The following is a 21,079-nucleotide window of genomic DNA, read 5'->3' on the forward strand; positions in this document are numbered from 1 at the left end:
CAAATTCACTTCCAAATTTTTGCAAATACTTAGAAAGTATGACAATGTGTAGGCTATAATTTTTTTAATAATTTGTATTAATAGGTATGATTAGTCAGCGTGAACCGGTAGATTATTGTTTCACTAATCACTAATAAAAACTTGTGGAAGTGAAGCCTTAATAAACTGAAGAAGCCTTACAGCTTATGAAATATTTATATTCTTGACAGCATTGATCCTTGTTCTTACTGATGTTTTAGGCAATGGACCACCTGCAGTCATTTATTGCAGACTGCGACCGGCGAACAGAAGTGGCTAAGAAAAGACTAGCAGAAACCCAAGAAGAGATCAGCGCTGAAGTTGCAGCTAAAGTAAGTATAGCAGATGAGTTACTGCTGTCTTTTTGGAGGCCAGTTTTTCTAAGGAGCAAGTTTGAAGTTTTGAAAATATATCAACTCTGAGAATTCCTACTGGGGGGGGGGGGGGGGGGAAGTAATTAATTTTCTCTATCCTTCCTAAAACTGCCTTTAAGGCACAGAAGAGAACAGAGGGAAGAGACCTCTCTGATGTTTTTGACCTCAGGAAACTTGACTCTGAATTCATGCTATAGAAATGTTCGTAATTCTTGCACTTTTTGATCCAAACTTCATCTATAAAGTAAACAAAATCAATGTCCTTTTCTCTATGTCTTTTTTGAATAAAAATCCTGTAATGTTTCTGCACATATATGTAAATGCTAGGAGCAATGGTTGTACAAATACTAATTTTTCAAGACTGATACAGATAACAGCATGAATTATTTGAAGTTTTCTGAACAAAATCCTTTTCCGGAATTTTACATAGACTTGGTAACTTAGCCTTTGTCTGTGTTTTTTGCAGTGGCATTTTCTGTTTCACTTCCAACTAGAGAAGGTCTCTCTGTGTGTTTATTTTAATTTTGTCCTCCTAATTTTGCATATCATAACTCAGTAGTAGTTCAGATTGTCCTCCATAATTAAGAGTATTTCCTGTGTTAAGCCTTTCCATGTCTTTCAAGGCTGAAAGAGTTCATGAATTGAATGAAGAAATTGGGAAACTGTTGGCCAAAGTAGAGCAGCTCGGAGCTGATGGGAATGTTGAAGAATCTCAAAAAGTAATGGATGAAGTGGAGAAGGCTCGGGTAAAGAAGAGAGAAGCAGAAGTAAGTTGACTGTGTAAGCATTGGGGGATGGAAAGGGCAGGGTCAAATACTAAATTGCTTGGCCTCTGTGTAGTGCAAGATGTTTTATCTCTGTCAATTCCTTAGCTAATTGCTTCACATAAAACTAAAGAAATTGCTTTGTGGCATCGTGTACAGTTAAAGTTTCTACCCTTCAGTACACTCCTCTGCCTTTAAAATTGTACTTCCTTCCACAAATGATGCATTTATTTTAGTTTGGCTGTGTTGGTCAGTTTTATCTGTGGACACTACCTTTGTGGCTGTGATGGTTGCACCGACTTAACTGGTTTGGTCTCACGGCTTTTACTGTGGCAACCCTGTTGTAATCTCATGCTGGAAAGCTTCAGTGAAGTGATCAATTGTCTTCACTAAAAGAGTTCATGTCTTGTGTATCAGGAAAGTCAAAATGATCCTTATAATGTTAAGGTGACAGAACTCCCTAAGAGCTTTTCCGTATTATATTACACAAAGATACTGAAATTTCTAGAAATCAGTATCTGCAGTTGTTTCAATAGTACCAGTAGGATTGCTGGTAGTCTTGCTGATCTATCATCTGAATGTCTTTAGGTAAATTTTGCTCTGATTATGTGTTTAATTAGTTTCTAAAAAGCAGATAGATTTCTTAGGAAACTATTAGTGTTTTAAATGGGGTTCAGAATTAAAAGTGGTGTCATATTTTCATAATACGTCAACATATGATTGCAGTGTTAATGTGTATTCATTGTTGTACATGAAAAAGTACATCATCCTTCTGTGTAATATAATCTTAAGGTAGGAATTACCCAGCTTTTTTTTCTTTTAATTTGCAAAAACAGTTGCTGATGTCCTGCTTTTGAATAAGTTCAGCTTTCAGAATAAGGAAACATGCCCTGTATCTTAAGTGATACAGTTGAAGCATGAATAGTGTGAATTAATTAAAGGGTGTTCTGGTGTGCATTGGACTTGGATATTTGTGGTGTATCTTCAGTGAAGTGTCATCCGTGTGTTTATGTGCATTTTGAAGTAACAGCAAATGTTTTCCTTTTCTAGGAAGTATACAGGAATTCCATGCCTGCCTCAAGCTTTCAACAGCAGAAGCTACGGGTTTGTGAAGTGTGCTCAGCTTATCTTGGTCTTCATGACAATGACCGACGACTTGCTGATCACTTTGGAGGAAAACTGCATTTGGGATTTATTGAAATAAGAGAGAAGCTTGAGGAACTCAGGGTAAATCATTCTTCCATTTTTTGTGCGTGCTCCTACTTAATTATTTGCCAGACAGCCTTTCTGTGTATGTGAATTTTTTTCATATCACCTTAAACTTGGATTTCATGAGCCTAAAAAGACTAAACATTGTAATTTAGCATCAATTACCTGGATAGATTTTTAAGATGACCTATTTTGCACTGAATAATGCATCTTGGTAACTAAGAACTTGAATCTCCTTTTAAAATGGAGAACTGTATTTTGAATGAACAACGCGATACTGAAACATAGCAGTCCTAGGAGATAGCTAAATGAACTTTACTTTTAGCCGGATGATTGACTAAAAGTAATAAGGAGACTCTTGACAAGAGCATGTAGTAAGGAGGATGATAACACTTCGAAAACTTTTCCAAAAAATGTGAAGAAATGCTTGGAACTCAAACAACCTGCTGTATGGTGAATGACTAAAACTCAATTTGTTTATTTTACCTGGACAAAGATTAGGAAATTATTTTGAATAGAATCAAACAACTCAAGGCTGTAGCTATCCAAAGTAGGAACACCAAATTATGTATATCTTGAAGTCAGAAATAATTGTTATGGGGAGGTTGCATGTTCTCTATAACTTGAACATTTGAAATCTAGTTGGAATATTAGAACCTACCTTGAACAGAAATCATATGCCAGAAGAAATACTTAATGGAATGATATTCTGGACTTCTAATTTTCAAGAGGATGGATTTGAACACTGATGCCATTTATGACCTTAATGTACAAATTGTGGAGTTCACAGCTCAATTAAGCATTTTATCTCTAGAAGTCATGAAAGACAGTAGCTAAATTGGTTGAATTCCTAAGAGCAGAAATTGCTGCTACTGAATTTGAATAAATTGACTTGGTTTATGTTCTGTAATATTCCAGCTGTCTTGCATGGGTACTGTGACTTACCCTTTGGAGAGCCAGCTCTTCCTGTTGATGTTGCCAATTTAGGCTCCTCCAATTTAGGCTGGTGTAACTTAAATCTTAGATGCCTAGAACAGGTCAGGTGTACTTTCTCTCATCCCTCCATGAAATTATGCAGAGTCACTTGAACAAGAAACCTTGCTAGTGTTGATGTTGTACCATACAGGTATAATTTGACAGAAAGGGTTGAAATAACTAATTAATTATATAATTTGGAACAAAATATGCATGGATAACTATTTCACATTCCCAAAGCATCAGTAAATTAATCTTTCAAAGTGCTTTGCTAATAAAGAAAGAAAACAATAACTATCCCCTCCTTCCTCAGAGCTCTCCTCAGAGATCTAATCAAGATGCTGCTGGGGCAATTCCACCTCTCAGAAGAAGGTCTTTACAAAGAGTTGAATTTCTTGCATCATGTCCAGAAGGTGGCAAGACTTGGGTTTGGCCAGATCTCCAGTTGTGAGTTCCACACCTGAGGGCCCTCTACTGAGCGTGCCTTGTCCCCAGTAGTAGTGAGTTCACCCTGGGGGCTATCAGCTGAAGCATCTGCTCTAATTTTATCCCACAGTCATAATACAGAAACAAGTAGCATCAAAACTTAGGTGTTGGCCCAACCAAGTCCTTTAAGAAGCAATTAACTATCCTGGTTCTGATTCCTTTCTGCCTTTTCCCACTGTCAAAAATATGATAGGATTGGCATGGAAACTCTCACAGTTAAAGGCATGACTTACTGTTCTGAATTCCCCTTTATTAAAAACTTAATATTTAAATCTGCATATTTCAGGTCTTCGTGTAACACCCATGTGCAGCTCTTCTGCAATAACTTCTGTTTCTTCAAGAAAAAAAAAAAATATATGTATATATACTGAGGAAGAGAGTGGGAATAATATACACAAGGGAAAGGGGATATGCCTGAGGGAAAGAACTGAATGTTAACTGTCTAGATTATTTTTATGGCACCTTCATGTGAGAAATTTTTTTATATAACTTAATATATTCTTTTGCTTTCAGAGGATTGTGGCTGATAAACAGGAGAAACGAAATCAGGAACGTCTGAAACGTAGAGAGGAGAGGGAAAGAGAAGAAAGGGAGAAACTAAGGAGGTAGGAATCAGTTTTAATTGCATGTGCATTATGACCTATTTATGTTTAATAAGAAAACTCTGATATAGTTCATACACATTTCTAAATACTCAGAATTACAATAATTTGCATTTCTTGGAATCTTAGAAGGATTGAGATGGAATTTCATTCTAAATCTTAAAACATGGAATTGTTCTCATAAAAAGCCTTTTTAAAAACTACTGATAGTTGTCTCTACATACTTGATCAAAGGGCCTTTGAAATAATTTTCAGGCATGTACCTTGTTTTGAGACCTGAAAGATGTGAGCTTACACACATACGAGCTCCTTACATCTCTTAGCAATTTTTTTCAGAGATATTAGAAATTTTCCTTATTGAAAGTAGTTGAATGCATGATTAAGGAAAGCAGTTCCGTGTTCTTCTATGGCATAGTAGCTTCCAGGCCTGGTGGAGCTAGAGTGGAATGGAACCTGAGCTGCACTTCTCTTGGCATGTTAAGTTTCAGAGGTTAACAGCGTGAATTTCTGAAATCTATTGCAGTTTGGTACTATTTGCCTGTCAGGAAATCAGGAAATACTGGCTTCCCCTGTAAGCTTTTTTCTGTGGGAGGGATGTAAGTTAAAAAGCTGGTTAGATAATCTTCTGGGCTTCTAGTAGAGTAGTCTGAAAAATAAATTTTTAAAACCCCAACCAACACGAAACAGAGATGTGTTTCCTAATAAACATGTTACAAAGATGTTGACATCAAATAAAAGGCCTTTAAATACTTGCTACTAAAGCAAGAAATACAACAATAGGTCAACTAGTCTGGTTTATTATTACTAAATTGCACTTCATTTGATAGTGAGATTCTCTTAAAAAAATTACTATTTTCCATTTATTTCAGGTCCAGATCCCACAGCAAGCATGCCAAAAGGTATATAAATCTGCAGACAAGGAATACCAGCGGTGAAGTTAGCCTTTCACAAGCTGGAACATTTTAAGACTGTCTGGCACTGTTAGTTTAAATGTCCATCTTTGCAAACAAAGCTTTCTGTTACATAGTCATCTCTCTGTGTGTTTGTACACTATCACCATGCTACTGAGTTTTTACATCTACATCTATTTTGTGGCTATTACAATGCAGCTTCCTATCCCAAGTAATACGTAAAACACAGAGAATTGCTTTTTCTTTACAAAAGCTTCTGGCAAATACCTTTTGGTGATGACCCATGTTTTCAAAATCCCTAAGCACCAGGTTAACTCATCAGATCACCCATGAATAGTATGTGTGTACTTTCAGGTCTACACAGTTGAAGGTCACCAGTGAGGTATGATTGCAAAGCGATTTGGGGGCGAAAAGAAAATGCCAGATTTGTATAGTGTTTAGAACCTTACAGATTAGTTTTGTTGTTGTAGCTATGGGGAACAATATAGTCCAGTTTTTAAAGAACATCATAACACATAGATGCTGGCAGATGATCCCTGTCACTGCATCATGAAGTTCTTCTTTGCCTGATAAAGACAGTAGTGTAAAATGTAAAGAAGTAGATTTTTTTCCTATTTTGTTTGCTTTCAGGAGGATAGTGAATTGGCTATGCTGTAGCCATACAGTCATGAATTAACTATAAAATTGTCTGCATTAGTCAAAAAGGAGTTTGTAGGCTTTCTAATGTTGCTTTCCCCCTGTCTGTTTGCCTGTGAATCAGACACTGCAATGGCTCTGAACACTGCAGGCCATTCTCTGTACAGATGCACTTACACATAGAGTGTGTCATGTTCACAGCACTCTGGTGAGAGCAGTGTGTGCTGTAAGCCCTCTCTGTTCCTAGGTCTAGGTCCCGAGACCGCCGCCGACACCGCTCTCGCTCAGCCTCGCGGGAACGGAAGAGAAGGACTCGCTCCAAATCCCGTGAGAAGCGCCACCGCCACAGGTCCCGCTCCACCAGCCGCAGCCGGAGCCGCAGCCATCATAGAAGCAGGCACAGCTCCAGGGAGAGGAGCCGAGAACGCAGCTCCAAAAAGAGGTGAATGTTGCCCTAGAATTAAATGGCTTTTCCCAACACACAGTGAGAATTTTCACACTAAATTAAGTTTGTGCTTCCCACTTAATAATTTCAACACATTTTGAGTCTGTCTCAGATTTCAGTTACAACTTCAGCATATTTATGATTTGGCACACCAGAGTGCTTTAGTCTCTCTTTTTTTATATATATAACAATAACAGGGTTATATATTATATCTGTTTTGGATGAGTGCTACAGAGTGTTAGGGTCAAGTTGATACTAGTTTCATGCAGCATAGAAAGTGAAACAGATGATTTTCATTTGAGCCCAGGGATAGCAACAGTCCTCTTACTGTCAATGCATTTAGGTTTTCCTTTGGGCTCTAAGTTCCCAACACCAGAGCCTATCTGTTGTGAACTGCACCAGATAAGAGTAGGTTTAGGTATGCCTGAAAGTAAACTTTTTGCACTGCATCTGAAGATTGTGCTTTGCAAGGATCTCTCATGGGAAGATTACTGCAGGGGGCAGGCTGGGGCTGTTGCTTTTGAATGATTCAGTTGCTATCTGCTCCCTGAGGATTGGCTGGCTTGTTTACATGAATGAGAAGAGCATAACTTAAAAGAGTTGGGACTGCACAATGAGGCATTTGGTAGGGAGGTCTGCTCATAAACAGGATTCCTTTCTTGTATAGGTTACCCACTGTGGCATACTTGGAGAGCAGTACAGTGAAAGGGTGCCCAGTCCTAAAACCCTGAGACTGTTGACCTACAAGAAGATAAAAGGTCAGGTTTTGAAGTGGCCACACAGGCAGAGCTTATAGTTCAAATTATTTCCGGAGTTAAATCACAGTTACTTCTGCAGGGGGCTTGGGCACAAGGTACTTGATGAACAGTTGTACTAATTCCAGGATGAAGCTGTATTTGGCTTGTGGCTTCTCTTCTTCTGTGACATGTAGTTTGTGGAATAGGGTAATGCCTGTTGGATCCCAGTGATTTTAAAGTACTAAGTCTTGCAAAACACTGACTGCGTGGTAAGGAATGTAATCTTTTCAGATGAGCAGCTAATGTGAAAGGTCACTTCTTTGTAAGCTTGCAAAAGGAAATTAGAGGAGCATTTTGCAGACCTTAGTTTTGAAGTTTGGAGGTTAAGTGACAGTAACTTTATGTAAGTGGAGAGAGTACAGTTTTACTGTCCAGAGTACCAAATTTTTCAACTTGGAAATGATGGGTGAGCTGTTAAAATTTTTCTGTAAAAATCTGTATTAGAACATTTTGCGATTGCAGTATGTGATAAAATACAGATGGAATGTTTTTCAAAAAGAGACCTAAGTGCATCTGTAAGGGAATATAGAGGAGGGTGTCTAATGCATTTTTCTCTCATACAGGTAGCTAATTTAGTTCAAAACTACCTAATTTGCTTAACAAAACAGGCCTTTTCTGTCTCCATCATAAAGGTTTTGAAAATGCCTATTTATCAGAGTAAAATATCTAAAAAGAGAACTACCCCAACCTTTAAAAGTCATACCAGGGTTAATTCTTATAACAAAGTATGGTTGTAGAAAACAGATTCCAGATTTGGTTCATATTTGTCATATAGAGCCTCCCTTCCAGAATTATGGAAGCTAATTTCCTGCTACTTTTAAGCAAATTCCTATTTTTAAATGTGTTTTTTAAGTTTGTAACTTATAGTCCAAGAAAGGCTAGACACTGTTCTTAAAGTAGAGACTGCAGATGAGAAATTTCTGCTCAACTCTAGTTAATGTAAACTTGGAGGTGGAGGTTGAAAGTAAGAGATGTACTGAAGCACTTTGAACTTAATCTGGGCTCTGTAATAAATATAGATTAAATATTACCTCAAAGTACTTGTCTTTTGAAGTTGGAAAGGGAGACGGGTAGAATGATTTGGTGTCTTCTCATACACTTCTGTTTATATAAATCTAAAGCTGGGTTGGAAAAAGAAGGAAAATATAAAATCTTAAGTGCTGTTTGATAGCTACCAGTTCACGTCAAACTTGAATTTTCAAATGCATTGCACTTTTCAGATCCTCTAAAGAAAGATCTTCCAGAGACAAAGAACGTTCAAGAGATCGCGATAGAACATCTCGTGACAAAGACAGGAGCTCGAGGGAGAGGTCACCACGGGATTTCAAGGACAAGAAACGTTCGTACGAAAGCGCTAACGGCCGATCAGAAGAGCCAAGGAGCTCAGAGGAGCGTGAAGCAGGGGAGATATAACTGGCTGTATATTCACCTGATCTCTAGCTTCCTATGGAGTTGCATACTTTGGTTTAGTTTACAGTTGTTCAAAGGGACACCAGTGAGCAGTTCCAACACTGATACAACTAGGGTAGATGTACAGTATAAAAAAGTGGTTATAACAAAGTCAGAATTAAACCCCATGAATTAATGGTGCCTAAAGCTGGGTCCTGGACTTCCACCAAGTTGTAAAACTTCTCTGAAAGATTTCTCTTTATTCAGGACAACAGTTTTATGTACCAAGATGCAGATCTCAATGTTTTTAATCTCCTTTCCAATATAAGTTAGTGAACAAATTATATTGTACTACTTGCCTTGGGTGCTTTTGAACCTTTATAAATTCTCCAATTCTGCTCCAGTCAAAACAGCAGCATTGAAAGGTTGTATTTGGGGGGATTTTTTTGTTTGCTTTTTTGTAAGAGGGTGGGTGGATGGATATTAACTTTTACTCTTAAGATTATGTTCCCAGTGTTGGGTTTTATTTTTGTTTGGGATCCTAGGAGTTGATTACAGTGGGAGCATTTAGACAGGAACGTGTGCTGGAGAAAGCGGAAATGTCTTTTTACAGTGCCTATTTAGACTTGGAAATTGAACAGCTGTTGCATTACATCTTTTTTATTTCTACTTAAATTTTGAAATCAAAGCCAGTCCCATATCTGTACCATTTGATTGGTATGTGTTCAATATATTTGTTTTTTTCCAGAAGGACTCTTTCTGCTTTTTCTTGTGGAGTACATCTTTAATTGTATTAAAACAAACAAAACAAACCAGCAACAACAAACAAAAATTAAGAACAAAAGAAATAAAAAAAATTTAAAAGAAACCCTATTGTCCAATAACTTAACAAGGATATACTGGTCTGTTAAGGTGGTAAACTAGCAGTTTAAAAATACCTGATTAATAGAGTTTTTAACATACAGATGCGTGTTAGGAGAAGCAGTCATTCTGCTTACAATCTGATTATACTAAAATCTTCAAAAGCAGAAACATGTGGAATCAGAATCATAGAACAGTTTGGGTTGGAAGGGACCTTAAAGATCATCCAGTTCCAATCCCCTTACTGTGGTCAGGGACGCCTTTCTCTAGTCCAGGTTGCTCAGAGCCCCATCCAGCCTGGCTTTGAACAGTTTCAAGGGTGGGGCATCCACAGTTTCTGGGGGCAACCCCACACCACCCTCACTGCAAAGAATTGATTCCTAATATGCAGTCTAAATCTACCCTGTTTCAATTTAAAGCCATTTCCCCTTGTCCTAACACTACATGCCTTTGTAAAAAGTCCTTCTCCATTTGTAGGCTCCCTTTAAGTACTAGAACATGCTATAAGATCTCTCCAGAGCCTTTTCTTCAGGCTGAGCCACCTGAACTGTCAGCCTTATAGGAGAAGTGCTTAATCCCTCTGATCTTCTTTATGGCCTCCTGTGGGCCCACTCCTGTAGGTCCATGTCCTTCCTGTGCTGAGGATCCCAGAGCTGGATGCAGCATTGCAGGTGGGGTCAGTGGGGGTCCCACCAGAGCAAAGCAGAGGGGCAGAATCCCTTCTCTCACCCTCTTGTTCACACTGCTTTGGGTGTAGTCCAGGGCATGTTTGGCTTTCTGGGCTGTGAATGCACATTGCTGGGTCATATCCACCCCTAATTCGGCCCCAAGTCCTCGTCAGGGCTGCTCTCCATCTGTTCATCCTTCAGCCTGGATCTGTGCTTGAGATTGCCCCGACCCAGGTGTATCACGTTGCACTTGGCCTTGTTGAACTTCTTGAGCTTCACACAGACCCACCCCTCAAGCCTGTTGAGGTCCCTGTGGATGGTATCCCTTTCCTCCAGTGCATTGACTGCACCAACTTGCTGAGGGTGCCCTTGGTCTGAAGGGGTTGCTGTCCATTCTCTTGGATTAAAAGTGCTTTTGGGGTATTTAAACTACTTGGATACACCCTACTCCTACACAGAAGAATTTAGATATTGGTAAATTTTGCTCCTTGTGCTCACACTACTGAGTTATATAATAGTGATGCTTAAGAGCAGTGTTTGCAATGATTTGTTGGCATTTCCAGCAGGTTCTGCAGCCTCTGTCTCTCCTTAGTGCAAGTGCCTACGAAGGCCCGCTAACATCATTGTGTAATACCATTCACTCTGGGCATTCATACTCAGTGTTGTTTCTGTCGCATCTTCCATATGGTCAGAGTACATGGGTGATAATTCTAACTCTGAAGATAATTTAGCAGTGTATTGACTGGCAGTGAAAGCTGTAAACAGGACCTTTACACCTCTGCAAGGACTTGGATCCAGCATTGCACATTCCACTTTGAATTCACATCATTTTAAGCTGCCAAAGTGATGATGACTAACTACTTAACCCTTTTTTTATTTATCCACTGGAATTCTGAGCATGAGTTTGCTTCCTGGGACAGTTTCTTGATTTCATTTCTGGATGGTCCAGGTGGTTGATGAATGGAAGTTACCGGTGTTTGTCCATCTGCTACAGCCAGAGTGTAAGTGCTTGAAGATACCTATCATCACATAGTTGTTAATGGAATTCTAGTGGTGTTACAAAAAGTGACCGGTCATTTCTAGATATATCTTACATAGCACAAGTGCCAGTGATTCCTGCGGAATTCCTTTCTGGAATGATATTCCAGAAATATACTAAGGACCTGTCTCCCTCTGCTGCCAGCAACTAGAAATTTTGTATGGTATAAAGGGAGAGGAAGGGAGGGTGGGTGAAATTTGCATACTGTGATAAAACAGTGCCTAGACTCCACACTAGCAAATTCTGGATGATATGCTATCCATTTTACACATGGCTTTTAAATTTAATTACAAAAGGGGGATTGGGTTTGGGCCTTTCCTTATGTAGAGGAAGTACCACACTAAATGTTAAGCAAAAAGGTATCTCTGATTCCCTCAAAAAATAACCTGAATTACTTGTGGAAATACAGGACTGAAGTGCAGTTGGGAAGAAAAAAAACAGTGTGACTGATGAAACACACTTAGGATGCAAAATATTTGGACAATCTATCAGAAGAGGAGAGTTGTGCCTAAATACGGATCTTCCACTCATCAGAACCCAATGACCTTAATTTCCAGGAGTGCAAAATTGAGGTATTCATCACCTGTAAATTTCCTGCTGGACAGCTGAATAGTGGTATGGACTGACCTTAGTCTTCATGCTTAAATAGATTATGAAATGGAGCTCTTGAAGGAACCTCAAGGTGCTGTAGCTGAGCATCAACTTTTGAGATCATGGAAATTTTTCTGATGCAGTTGTAGCTCCATAGCAGTTTTTGTACATCTTCAACTTGATAAAATGAGCAGAAAAAGTAAATTACCTAACTGATCTAAAGCATTTGAACCTCAGTGCACCTGCAAGCATCATTCCCATATCTCATAATCAGTCCAGATTAGTCATGGGAGTGCAAAACAAAAAGATGATAAGGAGCTGGAGAATGGCACATTACCAGGAATGAGATCCTCTCCTGAACATGGAATTGTAGAATTGGTTACCTTGAAAAAGCCCATCAAGAACGTTACATCCACCTATTAACCCAGCACTGCCCAGCCTACCACTAAACCACATCCCCAAGTGCCATCTTCATGCCTTCTAAGTACCCCTATGGATGGCAACTCAGCCACTTCCCTGGGCAGTCTGGCCCAGTGCCACCACAGCCTGTGTGTTGCTTTTCCCACTGCAACAGGAGGAACCACATGGTAAAATGGTGACATTTCCAAGCAGAGGTGCTTGGCCCAGTGCCACTGTATCCCATTACCCAACATAAAATTTGGCAGTGGAGCTGCCACAGGAGGCTGTTCCTCTGTCCACTTGGCTTCCATCAGCTATTGAATCTATGAGTTACCATCCTGTTACTTCAATTATAGCCCTGCCCTGGAGCCCCTCTCTCTGTCCAGCTGTCTTGCACCACCCATCCCCAAGGGCAATGGGAGAAAATAGGTAAACCAGCTCTCTAAACCAATGCAACAAAGTGATGATTAAGCATAGCCTTGAAGCAGGGATTATCTGTGTAGCTGAAGAGAGAATAGTAGCAAGACTTCAGACCCTTGGGGCTGGTGCAAGGCAGCCAAGGTGGCTACATCCAAGCAGATGGGTTTAGCTGTAGGGACACAGATAATGGGGATTGCAGTCAGCATTAAACTAAGTATAAATGCAGACTGAGCCATGCTTCAGTGGCAGTGTGCAGTGTTGTGTAGATGTGTGCAGCACCTGATAACCCCTCCAGTTTACTGTTCTCTGTCCCGTATTTCACATGTCACTGTAAGGACGTAAGATGCTCCAGGACAGTTTGGATGGATTCAGACGAGAGATCTCAGTTGGTTGCTCTTAGAATATCAGGTTTATTCGGGATGGTGAAAGGTCCCGCCTGGAGCTGCCAGACACAGTATGTGGCAGGGCCTTAGGTGATGGGGGAGGGGAGAGACAAAGGGAAGAGCAGGGAGTTCCAAGAGAGGGGGGATCCAAGAGGAGGGAAGAAGTTCCAAGAGAGCGTCTGGCCCCTCGGAGACCCCTTATCAAGGGGGGCTCCAAGGTGGGCTGGAACAGGACTTGGGCCAATGGGGTCACAGACACCTGATGGTTCAGGGGAGGGTTACAGGTGTGGGGTGAACCACACATTCTGGGGGGTGAGATGGAACGGTCCATTTGGCTTTTGGACCCCTCTGTAGGTGAGGTTATTGTCCAGCCAGTAGGGGGCATTTTTTTCATCCTGGCTGTACTATTGTGATTCTTCTGCTAGACAATCATATTTATCTATCCTTCCCAACATGTCACCTTCCTCAGTATCATTTTCCTTTATTCCAAGGCAGTAGAGATTAGTTTCTTCTGATGTAGGGGCTTATAAAAATGTTAATGCACTCTTCATCCAGTCCTGCATGATGGTTCTTGCTCTTTGGTTTTTTGCTTTGATCACTTTTTTCCACTTGCTTAATAAATTCTTGCACTATTGCTATGTATGTAATTATTTATTCTTTTCAGTAAGAGCTGACATCTGTCTTTCCCTGCAGTTTGCAAAACTGGGAAGCAGCAGACTGCTGGGCAGAAGTTGCGTCAGCAGCAGGAAAGAGGAAGAAATGTTTGCTTCTAGCCCTGGCTCTCCCTGCTTTCTCCTCTGTGGGCATATAATGGAGTCGGTGGGCAATTAGTGAGTCTCTCATGACTTACCTCTCCTGGCTCTGGCTTTTCACTTCCTGTTGCTGGGGAAACTGCAGTCCCAAATCCCTTCCCCTAGGCTCAGTGGTGCTGCCAGAGCACTGCAGGGAAGCAGAGTTCTAGGAGATGCACCATCAGAAAGAAGGAGCAGCATAGCAGGGCTGGACACTAGTAAGGTCACAAAGGGCCTGAGAGCAGCAGGAGCTGCCGTGGCTGTACAGCCCTTTCCCAGGCTGAAATTATCTGACAAGTGCTGACTGTGGTAAAGTATTGATGGTGATGCTCAACTAAGTGCACAAGGGCTAGAAATCGTTCCAGGTGCTGGCTCAGAGAGGCTGCAAAGAAGACACTTTTACAGCACTGGCCCTCAGGCGCCTTCATCCCGGCTCAAACCTCTGTCTCCATCTCTGGAATGTGGTAAGTAGGTGGGGGCTTTGCTTTGGAACCACTGTAACTTTTCTAATTGCTGCCGCTCAAACTGGTTTGCAGCAGAGCAATGGGAATAAAGAACTGCACCACCTCTTTTCGGAGCTTTAACTACTTGTACTCCTTCAGAGGGATTTGAGACTATAAATGTTCTTTTACATGTTTTGTTCTTTTTTACAGTCCTTGGTAATGCTGTGTGATACACTTCCCTTTCTCCCCAAGCTGAACAGAAAACTGAAGCAAATAAAGCAGCCTCTGCCCCATCCTCTTCTGGACTTATGGGGATTTAGCATCCTTTACCAAATGCAGTGGGTGAGGAAAACTACATGCTGAATGAAGGAAAACTCTGCATTTTTACTTGTTTACAAAACTGTTGCATCATGGTTAAGTGAAAACCACGAGCAGCCTGACTGCCACAAGTGTGATGAGTGCCTGGGTGGGAGCTTGAGCTGGTTTTGGAAATCTCCCAGTACCACCAGTAACTGTGCACTGAAACCAGCTGCCACTGCTGCACATCACCTTTTCTGTGAATCAAATGAGAGGGCACATCTGCTTTCTCTGTGTTTATTGCATTACACTGAAGCAAAGCAGCATGTGGTTATTAGCAGTTACTAGCTGATTATTTCACCAAGTCTAAGGAATACAAGCAAAAGCAATTAAATAGGTCAGGACCCAGTTAGCACTGAAGGTAGGCTCAGGCTGTGTGACTGGACCGCTGTGCCATCCACACAGCAAGGCAGCAGTCTCCATCAGCATGGTGCATTTTGAGTGCACATGAGCCAGTGAGCTGAGCTCTTGCTTCATGTGGGAACTCAACCCAAGTAACTTCCTGGGCATAACACAGTGAAATCCATACCCTGGAGATGTTCATCCCTGCTCACAGGGGTCCAGTAGTGACCACACTCAGTGTTGTCATCCCTTGTGCTGAAAGCTGCTCTGAGAAACCAAGGTTGGGTGACTCTTCTGGCTTATGCAAGATGGGAATTTCCTCATGTCTCTCACAGATGTTATTCCCATACACCACTTCCCCCTTGTTTAAGTTCAAACGCAAAACAATACTCAGGCTTAAGTAATGACCTCTACCAAGATTCTGGAGATGCTTCAAAATGGTCTCTTTCCTGTCATTCATGAGGATAGAGAGGTGGTAGGTGAGCCAAAGAGCTGCTGGTGCTGCTGGCAGCAGTAAGTCTTTCTTTTAGGAATAGAAAGCTTAAAGTCACCATCTTAAAATGTAGTCTTCAAGGACAGTGGCCAGAGGAACCCACCTGAAACACTGGAACTGCAAAGTGTATCAGGATTTGTTGGTTGACTTTGATGTACTGCAGGTTTTGTTTAGCTGTAGAAACTCAGTTTGCTAAGGAAATTATTGACATTGATATCTATATTATATAAGCCTTTTTTCTTGCCTTATTTTACTTTTAATTTTTCCAGCTGTGGCTGGGGGCTGAAAAGCAGCAAATCAGTGCTGGTAAGTTGTTTGAAAAGCCTGGAGGGTGCACATCCTCACCAGCCCTCCTCTTTGTAGATATTGTTCAGGTGGGTACAGATTTCATTGGTCACCTTCTCAAAGGAAGCTTTGCAGTCTCCACCAAATTTCTCCTCCATCAGTTGTAAGATAATGTCACAGATAATCTAAACAAAGAGAAGGGAAGAAACAACCAGTGTGAACTTCTCTCCATATTAGAGGCATAAGAACTTACATATCTTTAGTTGGGATTCTTGGAGGGGTACAAGAACAATTCACAGCACATGATCTGCAGAGCTTGCAACAGGGCGTGGAAAATAAGCTGCATTATAGAATTCACAAAAAACTGCTGCTGGTGTTTTTAACTACCCTAGTTAATGTTGACGGCACCTATAACTTAAGGATGTCTGTATAGGACTGATGTGCATTATCCATCCACTACAATCCTTCTCCAGGCAGGGGAGTGTCCCAAATATTTAGAGGCCATGATGAGCCCTTTGTTGGACACCTATGGAATACATGGCTTAGGGAGTAGGTTTTTCCCATATCTTTCCTGCTCATTAGTTATTCAGCACTCTGTAGCAGAGTTCTTACAGTCAGGTAGGTGGTATACTTTGAAATGCCACTCCTTTCCTGTGCAGCATGTATTGTTTTGTGTGCATTTTTACCCTGAAAAAGTATTTTCAGCCAGAAATCATCCCTTATTTTCCCCACTCATTGAAACTTGGGCCCACTGCTTTTGAAATCACCTTTGTTTGGAAATAATCTTTGCCAGAAGGTGCCCCTTTTTCCTGTGTGAAGCAGACAAAATAGTTATAAATGCACTCTGCTAGTGACCTTAGATGGATCTGGGTAAGTAATTTGATCCTGTATTTATTATTTGAGTTTGTTTAATTATGACAATGCTGTTGTCATTGTTGCTCAATAACAGCAGGAAAACAGCTTAGTTGTCCTGGAAAAGCTCAGCTCCTGTTACAAGATAAAAAATACATCAGGGACTGAAGTCCAGTGCTAAACTACTTTTCTGTATCTTGTTATTAAATGGCAGGTGCGGGAATCGTATTGCACCGAGAAAACCCTCTACAGCTCATGGGCATCTGTGCAGCTCCCACCACCACTATCACCTGCCTGCACCACATCAGCTGTACAGCCATCTTCCCCACTGATGCCAGATCTCTCACTCCTTCCATCTTCCACCATCAACCATCTCACCTTCCCCCACCTCCATTCTCTGAGGCATATATATGTATTCCTACATACAAAGCCTGTGTTCCTCAGTTGTAGCCCTCAAAGGGGAAAACATGCCCTCCTCACAATTACGCCCTTTGGGAAGAGGGCTGCTCACTCACCCTAAAGTTTTTGGGGTCAATCTTCAGCTGGGTGGCATGTTTCTTGCCAAGTGGGGTCACTATTCCAAGAAAGGCCTCAGAGTTGTCCAGGTGTTGCACCATGTCGTTGATGGCACCGAAAACCTTCTTGCCATGGCCCCTGACTTGATCTGACTGTTTCATCTCTTCGGCAGAGTCCATGCCTTTGAAATGTGGGAAGTAGGACTTGGTGTCTGGGTGCTCAGTAAACATCCTGTTGAGCAATGAGAGACATGCTGACTTGTGGACCAAGGTATCAATGCAGACATAGCCACGCATTCCAGGCCTTGCCTTCCGCATTTATGTCCCTTTTCCCCTTCTCTTTATGAGAACAGACACTTCTGCATTCCTCCTTTCTCCTTTGCCTTTTGTGCCTGTGCATAAGTCCCATGCACCTAGCAGCCAGTTGTCTCTCCCTTGCCTCTCCCCGGAGCATTTGCTTTGTTCATTCTATATATAGACATATAATGAACTTTTTCCACTCCTTCCAAATATAATATTTTCTCAGTGTTACTTTCACAAAGAAGTGGGAGCACATTCACATGGGGTGGTTGTGACAGTTTAATATTCCCAAAGATGTTCTGGACAGCAGATACGACCGCTGTGATACCCGTGGGTGTTTTCATAGAGAAGCCCTACTATTGGTTTTGTTAATTAACCCCTTCCTGTAGTCCACTGCAAAGCTTTCTTACTGCCTGTGATGGATAGTTGTTTGAGTATGGGGTACTGCTCATTCCATTTATTCAAAAGTAACACAATTCAGTGTACTTGAAATTACCTTGGATCAATTACAATCATCTTGGTCAAACTCTTTTAAAAAAAGCAGTTTACTCCTTTGGGTAAACGGGTTATCCACCTGAAATATCCATAGCAAATTCCACATTGCATTTCACAGAGTCACAAAATGGTTGGGCTTGAAGGAACCTCTGGAGGTCATCTGGGTCAATACCACTGGTCAAGCCAGTTGCCCAGGACCATGTTCAGATGGCTTTTGAGTATCTCCATGTATGGAGACTCAACAACTTCTTTGGGCAATTTGTGCCAGTGCTCAGTTGCATTCAGAAGTTTAAAATCTTTCCTGATGTTCAAGGGAACCTCCTGTGTTTCAGTTTGGGCCCATTGACTCTGGTCCTGTCTCATGGCACCAGTGAGACAAGCCTGGCTCTGCCTTCTTTGCACTCTCCCTTCAGGTTTTTATGTACACATTGACAAGATTCCCCTGAGCTTTTGCTTCTCCAGGCTGAACAGTCATCGCTTTCTCTGCCTTTCTTTATAGGAGAGGTACTACAGTCCCCTCATCATCTTCCGGGCCCTTTGTTGGACTCTTTCCATAATGGCCATGTCTCTCGTCTTGGGAAGCCCCAAACTCTCTATAGGCAGGTCTGGGGCTGCAGGACACTAAAGCAAAACCTTCTAGAGTAAATTACCCAGGGAGGCAAGCTACTGGATGCTAGTAACATTTTATGGCTACATTTCTGACCCTGTCTTTAGATTGTGTTGCCTGCAGAAGGAAAGAGCAGCATGTAAGGCTTCATGAGGGTAATCCAGGCACAAGGTGTGATATTCAAGAAAGCTGGAGGGAGGGGTTAATGTCTGATAACTAGAAATAGTATTTGAACCAATCCATGCTTATGGAAGTGATGTAAGTCCCAGATGAATATGTGAAAGGTAAACAAAAGAGAGGCAAACAGGATGGAAACTAAGAAAAGAAAGTCCACAGAAAGGGTATAATACAGTGGAACACATGGACTGAGGCTGAAGGAGAATCAGAAGTGAAATACTGAGTTTAAAAAAAGCATTTAAAGAGTTTAGAGGTAAAGAGGAAGAGGGAAATAATATCCATGTTTTATTCCCATTCTCTTTCGTACCACACTTTCTTTTCTTTAACTTACATGGGTGAAGATATTGTTCTTGTCTTTTCTTCTTTTCCCACCCCCTTACCCCTTTTCTTTTTATTTTTCCTTGTGTGGATTGCTCCTCTTCCCCAGCAAGGGCTGCATGAAAAACATCATGGCATGCTCCTAGGCAGTAACTCCATCCTTGCTGTTCCTCCTTCACCCCTCCGGGCAGCAGTTGGATGGGCTCTTTCCTTACCTGACCAGCACAGCTGTCCCATTGTCCTCAGCATCCACATATATCTTCTCCCAGGCACCACGGGCACTTTGCACCTCTGCTTCAGAAAGTGACATGGTGGAGGAGATGTTGGCAACAGAGGGTGCAGCAGGAGGGAGAAGGACAGGGAGGTCCTGGCAGAGTCTTTCTGCTCCAGTTCTTTCCTCAGGGCTCTCTAAATACTGCCCTGGGGATTTAAGAGATCTTGAAGGGTCTCTTTGTCTCTGTTACCCTCAGTAACATTTCTGCAGGTTTTAGAGCTACCTAATCACTTTTAATCAGGAAAGAAACCAACCACATGAGGAGAAGGACTAGCTCTGTACTCATAGGTCAGGGGCCAAAGCAAAGGTCTCACTGTCTGAGGAGAGAAAGGAAAAAAGGCAGTTTTCAGTGGAGAAAAAAAAGATAAATTCTCTTCCCCTCTCATCCCTGCCAAAGCCAGTGTTTGGCTTCTTTTCCTGAAGGTGATCCTTGCCTGAGCACTGATTTTCCTGGTTTTCTCCCAAGAGTGCTGCTGTGCTGAGGGCACTGTGGTGCCCTGCCCTCCCTTCTCCCTGGCACTCTTTGGTCTTTCAGTCAAAGGTCCTGTTTCTATCTCCAGCAATCCTCTCCAGTCCTGCCTTCATGCCACGGTCTCTGCTTTCCCCACAGCTCTGGTTTGACAGGGGCTCACCCCACAGCTGCTCCCAGCCCTGGTCCCATAAGGGTAGGATGCTTTGCCAGCCCAAAATGACAGTATTGCAGGGATGGTAATTGGCAGCGTGGCACAGCATCCTTGGCCATAGTGCCCTGCAAAGCCACTTCATTTTAGCACTGGAGGTAAAGTGTGCAGCACAGCCAGGCCAGGAGTGCGGGCATTTCACTTTCCTAACCCTCTTGGCGTGCAGCTGGGATCTCTGTCCTATCTCTGAGCTCTGACTGCCTAGGAGAGAGATAAGGGGTGGAAGAAGGGCCAGGGTGGAGCTGCAGACAGCATCTCTGGATTTGTTATAGTCTTGGAACTGGAGGCAAAAAGTTTTCATGGATTATCCGTCCAATGCCTGGGCTTAACCTCTGGCAGGAATGTTCTTGTTTAAGTCCAGGGCACGCACGCAAAATAAGGGCTAAGTGGCTTGAGAAACTGCCACTGGATGCTGAGGGCAGAAAAAACTTCATATTGTTTGGGGTGGTTTAGAGGAGAGAAGGAACAGGTGTGAGGGGAAAATATGCGGCAAGTCAAGAAAAACCAGCCTAATACCCCAGAGCAGAGGGAAAAGTACTGGCTGCAAACTCACAGAGACTGACTGGTCTTGGTGGGGTTGTGTCCCACTGCTGCTGAGGGAGGCTCCAGATGACTTCACTGAAATCTGTCCCCTCTTGCCTCCCTCTTCCATTTTACCACACAGCAAACAAAGAGCAGTGTGATAGAAAGCTGCAAAGCAGTTGTGGGTTCCTCATCCCTGAAAGAGTTCAAGGCCAGGCTAAATGGGGCTTTGAGCTACTTGGTCTAGTGGAAGGTGTCCCTGCCCATGGCAGAGGGGTTGGAACTAGATGATCATTCAAGTCCCTTCCAATCCAAAATGTTCTATTATTCCCTAGTAGACTTCTTCTCTGCTCTCCCCCATTCTCCTCTGGGACACTGCAGTATAAACATGCCCCATCCCTTGATATGTAGTCACACATCCTGTCATGGGCCAAAAAATACCTATTTTGAGTTGACAAATTTCAATCCAGTTACTTTACTGCCAAGTAACAAACCAGCCAACCAACACTTAGATCCCTCACTGCCCCCCGTCCTGTTTCCCCACGCTCTGCTGCAGGTTATAGCCAGATCTTTTGGTGAGACCATGGGTGGTGGTGCAGGAGCTGGGGTTGGTGTGTGAGAGTCCCTTGCTCTTGCAGCTTTTTGTGTACTACTCAACTGC

At 42.1% G+C, this 21,079-nt stretch overlaps 2 protein-coding genes across 7 annotated transcripts in view; one reads left to right on the top strand and one right to left on the bottom strand.

Annotated features, from left to right (window-relative positions):
- Positions 1-9,474, top strand: part of LUC7L2 (LUC7 like 2, pre-mRNA splicing factor) — a 28,067-nt gene extending 18,593 nt beyond the window's left edge. For 2 of the 6 annotated variants that reach the window (XM_002196270.5, XM_030262869.4), the window contains 7 exons: positions 240-350; positions 1,016-1,159; positions 2,207-2,383; positions 4,340-4,431; positions 5,298-5,327; positions 6,223-6,417; positions 8,438-9,474. In XM_002196270.5, the coding sequence (XP_002196306.1) occupies positions 240-350; positions 1,016-1,159; positions 2,207-2,383; positions 4,340-4,431; positions 5,298-5,327; positions 6,223-6,417; positions 8,438-8,630 (942 nt within the window). In that variant the 3' untranslated portion in view covers positions 8,631-9,474. Of the gene's footprint in view, positions 1-239; positions 351-1,015; positions 1,160-2,206; positions 2,384-3,653; positions 4,432-5,297; positions 5,328-6,222; positions 6,422-8,437 lie in introns of those variants that run through there. The other 4 variants (XM_012569117.5, XM_030262870.4, XM_030262871.4 and 1 more) reach the window with 3 other exon arrangements.
- Positions 9,475-14,781: 5,307 nt separating this feature from the next.
- LOC100232117 (cytoglobin) lies at positions 14,782-19,421 on the bottom strand. The gene is made up of 3 exons (XM_002196350.7): positions 19,158-19,421; positions 17,046-17,277; positions 14,782-15,863 (listed from the first exon to the last, which is right to left on the bottom strand). The coding sequence occupies exons 1-3, from the start codon at positions 19,250-19,252 to the stop codon at positions 15,735-15,737; spliced, it is 456 nt and encodes a 151-aa protein (XP_002196386.1). The 5' UTR covers positions 19,253-19,421; the 3' UTR covers positions 14,782-15,734.
- Positions 19,422-21,079: the final 1,658 nt, after the last annotated feature.

This window comes from Taeniopygia guttata, chromosome 1A, assembly GCF_048771995.1.
Source record: "Taeniopygia guttata chromosome 1A, bTaeGut7.mat, whole genome shotgun sequence".
NCBI lineage: Eukaryota > Metazoa > Chordata > Aves > Passeriformes > Estrildidae > Taeniopygia > Taeniopygia guttata.